This window comes from Trypanosoma grayi, assembly GCF_000691245.1.
Source record: "Trypanosoma grayi strain ANR4 Tgr_1002_V1, whole genome shotgun sequence".
Taxonomy (NCBI): domain Eukaryota; phylum Euglenozoa; class Kinetoplastea; order Trypanosomatida; family Trypanosomatidae; genus Trypanosoma; species Trypanosoma grayi.
Genome location: NW_008826621.1, coordinates 92 through 6,010, shown reverse-complemented (window position 1 = coordinate 6,010; position 5,919 = coordinate 92). Strand labels below are relative to the sequence as shown.

Genomic DNA, 5,919 nt, shown 5'->3' with positions numbered 1-5,919 from the left:
CGTCGCGGTCTCCTCCGCACCGTCCGCAGCCGCAAGCGCCGTCGCACACTCAACCGCAGCAGCAGCGGCCTCCAGCCGTGCGGCATCCGCCTTCTTTAGGGCCGCGCTCAGCGACACAGCCTCGCCGCCGAGCGCCACCAGGGCCGTCCTCGCCTCCTGCGCCAGCTCCTGCGCGTTCCTCGACTCCGCCTTGGCTTCCTCGCACCGCACCGCGGCATCGACGTACTGTGCGTAAGCGGTGTGCATCGCATCAAGCGCCCGCTCTCGCAGCGTCCTCGTCTTCGCCGGCTCCTGCAAGTCAGACGGCTCGCTTGTCCGCAGCAAATCCTCAATATCCTTGTCCACCTGCCGCAGACGGGGGCGGGGGATCAGTTTGCCATCGGCGTCGGCGTCGGCGTCAGCGCTGGGGCTGGGGCTCTCGACCGCAGCAGCAACCGTCACGCAGCACAGCGCAGCGGCCAGCACGAACACCACGCGGCGCACCGCAGCCATAGTCAAAAACCGCTTGGGTGACTTCTCCTTCTTGTCCTGCACGCAATGCAACGAAACAGAGGCCAACGATCACACACACACAGCAAGAAAGACGGGCACGCGACCATCACCGACAGAAAAGCGGACACAAAAATCCATTCCGTATTATAGTAATAAAACAATTAGCGGTGTTGTGCAGTACCCCACCGAAAAAAAAGCCCAAACGACCCGACAAAAGAAGTGAAGCGAAAGTAATGAAGCCCGATTCAGTAGATACGTGTATACGTAAATACAAGCAATGTTTTACATTTGCCTGCTTGCCACTCTCGGTGCCATCGGCGGGGTGCGGCGGGAGGCAGTGCGGCCCGCCAGACCCCGCAGCAGCACGGGGCGCAGACACAAGAGAGGGGACAACAAAAATTAAAAGAAATCAAAATNCCACCGAAAAAAAAGCCCAAACGACCCGACAAAAGAAGTGAAGCGAAAGTAATGAAGCCCGATTCAGTAGATACGTGTATACGTAAAAACAAGCAATGTTTTACATTTGCCTGCTTGCCACTCTCGGTGCTATCGGCGGGGTGCGGCGGGGTGCAGCGGGAGGCAGTGCGGCCCGCCAGACCCCGCAGCAGCACGGGGCGCAGACACAAGAGAGGGGACAACAAAAATTAAAAGAAATCAANTGTATACGTAAATACAAGCAATGTTTTACATTTGCCTGCTTGCCACTCTCGGTGCCATCGGCGGGGTGCGGCGGGAGGCAGTGCGGCCCGCCAGACCCCGCAGCAGCACGGGGCGCAGACACAAGAGAGGGGACAACAAAAATTAAAAGAAATCAAAATGAAAACGAAAAGAAAAGGGCTCCAGCAGCCAAGGGGGTTGGCCTGCAGGGGTGCACACACACACACACACACACAGCGGGGAGAGCAGCACCACACGCACCACCCACCGACAGCAGCAGCCCAACATGCGCACCGTGGCGCAGCACACACACAAGTAAGACATGTAGAAGTATTATTTAGATAAGGCTCTCTCAAGTGGGCAGTCCGCAATCGCGTTCCAAGTAAAACCCATTACAACAATGAGAGAGATGCGCCGTCCTCGTTGGATACAGAGCACAGGGAGTATCCTCCAAGGTGAAGGAGGTGGCGCGGGGCAAGCAAAAGGAAATGAAACGAAAAGCAAAGGAAACCAAAACATGGTTGCATTCAGTCTCCAGGGCAGCACACACAGGACACAGGGTGCATGCGTCTTGCCGTGTGCACACATGCCTCAGCACACAGCCAGGAGGCCCAGCACACCCACCACCAGCAGCAACGGTGTGCGCACCCACGAAGGACTGACGCTGCTGTCCGCACTCCAAGCATCACGCACGGTGGTGTCTGCAGTGCTGCCAGGAGCATTCGCATCAGCAGCGTCAGTCTCTTTACTCTTGTCTGCGGCATTGTGTTCCTGTGGACTTACAGTGGTGGTGCCCGTTTTGCCAATGTTACTTAGGGCACTGTTTACAGTTGTCGCGGAGATTTCATCTGATTCCTTTTCAGAAGAGTGGGAGACGTCGCCCAGTGGCCCGGAGGATTCCAGGGAGGTGCGGTCTGAGGCCAGCTGAGCACCCGGAGTTGTCACCGGCTTAGGCGTTCCTTCCGCCTTGACAGCGTACAATGCCTTCTCCAGAAAATCCATCATTAACGCGGCACTCTTGGCAGCACCCTCTGCTTCCTTAAAAGCCGCATTAGCTTCCCTGATTCCCGTGTCAGCCTCACCCAGCGCCTGCTTCAATATCTTCTCCGTCTCATCAGCGGCTTTCACCAAATGTTCCGTCAGAATCGGTTTAACTCCGGGTTGCGTCAAGCTCTGTGAGATTTCTAGTGCCGCGTCGACCTTCTGTTTAGCGCTTTTCGCAAACTGCCCCCCAAACATTGAAGCTGTGAACGCGCCATTAGTCTTGGTATTCGTGTTGGTTAAAAAGGCCACCATGACTTCCTTTGCCTCCCACGCCCGCTCAACAAGCTCGGCTTCCTTTTGTCCAACAGATACCTTTCGCCCATGCCATATGCCTTGTGACAGCATCGCCTTACTGACGGCCTCCGTCACCCATGTACCGTAAAACGAAGACATCCGAGCTGCGGCAGAAAGTGCTTCGTGCGCCTTCTGTGACACATCCATCACGTCTTTCACCTTTGTCACGACGTCAGACCCTGCACCGCTGCTCTGTTGCTGCTCAACTCCCTTGTCCACGGCATTCAAAGCTTCACGGAGCTCGACGGCTTTTGCGTGGGCTACACCCGTCACATTCTTGGATTTTTCGGCCGCATCTTTCACTGCTTTCGCTGATTCCATGACCTCATCGGCCCTCTTCTTGGCAAGCACAGCAACGGCTTTCACACGCTCAAGAAGACGTTGAGGTGTCTCTGCGGCATCTGGCGGTGCGGGCACAGCTGTCACACAGCCACACAGGCAGCACAGTGCGATGATCAGAACACCCAGTCCGTGGCGCACACTCACCCGCATCATCACTTTTGCCTGGATCTCAGTGGTCTACAAAGGGGGGAAAGAGAAGCACACCAAGACACACAGGTACGCCAGGACAGGGCAGCAGCGCACCACGCAATCCACTGGACAGCTAGAAACGTCATACATTACTCATCCAAAACATCAGTGGCAGAGCCCAACAAACCACAGAAAAAACGACCCCGACAACCCCAAAGAAATGATGAAAACAGAAAAGAAAAGAGCTGCAGCAGCCCAGGTAGTTGGCCTGCAGGGGTGCACACACACACACACACAGCGGGGAGAGCAGCACCACACAGATCGTCCACCAGCAGCAGCAGCAGCAGCCCGACATGCGCACCGTGGCGCAGCACACACGCAATGAGACATGTAGAAGAATTATTAAAAGAAGGCCCTCACAAGTGGGCGCCGCACAACCATGTGCCAAGCAAAGCCCATTACAGCAATGAGAGAGAGATGCGCCGCCCTCGTCGGATACAGAGCACAGGGAGTATCCTCCAAGGTGAAGGAGGTGGCGCGTGGCAAGCAAGCAAAAGAAAATGAAACGAAAAGTAAAGGAAACAAAAAAATGTTTGCATTCAATCTCCAGGGCAGCACACACAGGACACAGGGTGCATGCGTCTTGCCGTGTGCACACATGCCTCAGCACACAGCCAGGAGGCCCAGCACACCCACCACCAGCAGCAACGGTGTGCGCACCCACGAAGGACTGACAGTGCTGTCCGCACTCCAAGCATCACGCACGGTAGTGTCTGCATTGCTGTTGGGCCCTGCCAATGGTGCACCAGCAGCCTGAGAACCACCGTTCCTTATGGATTCTGCATCTGTCTTCTTCTCCAATGGTCCTGCTTGCAGTGGCTCTGAGTCGATAGTCGTGATGCCAGCTTCGGAGAGATCGACGTGAGGGTCAGCCTCATCAGCGTCCGCGAAGTCTTCATGCTTGATGTTCTCCAACGCTTCTCTGAAAAAGACCTCTGTAGAAGGGTCCATCGTGTCCGTGACATCTCGGGTGCTGCTGCCAACTGTTTTCAGAGAGTTTGCCTCCAACTTGCTATCCGTGTGGTCTGAGATATCTCCGATTGCCTCCTGGGATTCCTGGTGTTCCGTAGCGGCGGGAGACCACACCGCAAAAGCAGGTGTGTTGAGTGGCTGCTCCTGTTCAGAGTTCTGGACGGCAGTGAGAGTATTGCTGTGCTCACCCCGCTTAGGATCATTCTCAAGTGAAGCTTGCTGCGTCTCATCGGTAGTTGATTCTGAAGGAGAGCGAGGTGCCGGAATTGGAGGAGTAGCGCTGGCTTCTTCGTCCCGGACTCTCCACGCTGCTCCAATGAAGCTCATCATTGTACCAGCATGCTCGAGAGCCGTCGTGGCGTTCTTCACTGCTGCATCATTGCCGTTGAATACCTTCACAGCCAACTCCACTGTCTGCTTCGCCATCGCCATTGCCCCCCTGGAAGATAACACGAATTGTGGAATGCCTTCTTTCCGCGCACGGTCTTCATGCAGATTCCGGATGTCTTTTTTCACCTGCTTAGCTCTCCGGGATGCATTGCCGGCACTCTTTACCGCAAGCACTGCAGCATTAAACGCCTCGTAAGAACGGTCTGAGGACACTTTTAAAAAATCACACACTGCATCCATTTGATTCCATGCGTTCGACGTCATCTCGGATGATTTCGGGCCAAAGACAATTTTTTTCCTGTCCACACTTCGTCGTAATTTATTGGCCTGACTGTATGCATCTGCCGCCAGGTTGGTGAAAGGCGCGGAAGCTTCTCCCGTGGCACTAATCGCACTATGTGCTCTGTCCAACGCTTCCCCTGCGTCCGTTGCAAGGTCCACAATGTTTTTCATTCGAACCTCTGTCCAACGAACTACTTTTGGGACGTACAATGCCCTCACAGCCTGGTGAAGTGCTCTGGTTTTCCGGAGCGCAAGGATCGACTTATCAGCAGCTATTGCCGCAGTCCTCCTCGCCTTCTCTCCGGCTTCCTCGATTGTCTGCACTTTCTCCCTGGTAGCCATGGCTGTCTTATTCACACGCTCCAGAAACTGTTCACGTGTCTCTCCCTTATTATCTAGAGTTGTACCACCAGCCGCCACACAGCCGACCGAACAGCACAGCGTGACGACAAGGACGCACAGCACGTGGCACACAACCATCGCAAGCATCAGTATTCCTTGGAGCTCACCGACCCGCAGAGGCAAAGAAGAGGCACATAGCATGTAACACAGAGAGAAAACAGGACAGAGCAACACTGCACCAAAAGCAGGTTATCGAAAGTGAGAAAAAACCTTATTAGAATAATATGGGCAAGCGTCACTCATTCATCATTAAAAACGGCACAGGAAACTCGAAATAAAGACAGAAAAACATAGGACAGGTGTTATCCATGTATACGGATATATATGTTTGGTTTAATTCCCACTTCAGAGTGCCGCTCTGTCCCCCCACCGGGTGTGTGTGCCATCAGCGGGGGGAAGCTATGGGCAGTGTGCACCTCCGCGCTCCACCGCAGCGCAGCGCAGAAACACAAGCGCGGAGAAAAGCACCACACAGACCACCCACCAACAGCAGAAGCAGCCTAACATCCGCACCGTGGCGCAGCACACACACAAGTAAGACATGTAGAAGTATTATTTAGATAAGGCTCTCTCAAGTGGGAAGTCCGCAATCGCGTTCCAAGTAAAACCCATTACAACAATGAGAGAGATGCGCCGTCCTCGTTGGATACAGAGCACAGGGNAAAGAAGGCCCTCACAAGTGGGCGCCGCACAACCATGTGCCAAGCAAAGCCCATTACAGCAATGAGAGAGAGATGCGCCGCCCTTGTCGGATACAGAGCACAGGGAGTATCCTCCAAGGGGGATTAGGTAGCGCATGGCAAACAAACGAAAACTAAATAAAACGAAAAGAAAAGAAAACCAAAACATGGTTGC

General features: G+C 54.5%; 3 protein-coding genes across 3 annotated transcripts; all 3 read right to left on the bottom strand.

Moving 5' to 3' along the window:
* On the bottom strand, window positions 1-492 carry DQ04_10021020 (hypothetical protein; the record flags this gene model as incomplete). The annotated part of the gene is made up of 1 exon (XM_009316130.1): window positions 1-492. A coding segment is annotated over one exon (492 nt), but the record flags the coding sequence as incomplete, so codon positions are not given.
* Window positions 493-1,740: 1,248 nt separating this feature from the next.
* Window positions 1,741-2,982, bottom strand: DQ04_10021010 (hypothetical protein; the record flags this gene model as incomplete). The annotated part of the gene is made up of 1 exon (XM_009316129.1): window positions 1,741-2,982. One exon carries the CDS (start codon window positions 2,980-2,982, stop codon window positions 1,741-1,743), a length of 1,242 nt encoding a protein of 413 aa, XP_009314404.1.
* Window positions 2,983-3,621: 639 nt separating this feature from the next.
* DQ04_10021000 (hypothetical protein) lies at window positions 3,622-5,151 on the bottom strand (the record flags this gene model as incomplete). The annotated part of the gene is made up of 1 exon (XM_009316128.1): window positions 3,622-5,151. The coding sequence occupies one exon, from the start codon at window positions 5,149-5,151 to the stop codon at window positions 3,622-3,624; it is 1,530 nt and encodes a 509-aa protein (XP_009314403.1).
* Window positions 5,152-5,919: the final 768 nt, after the last annotated feature.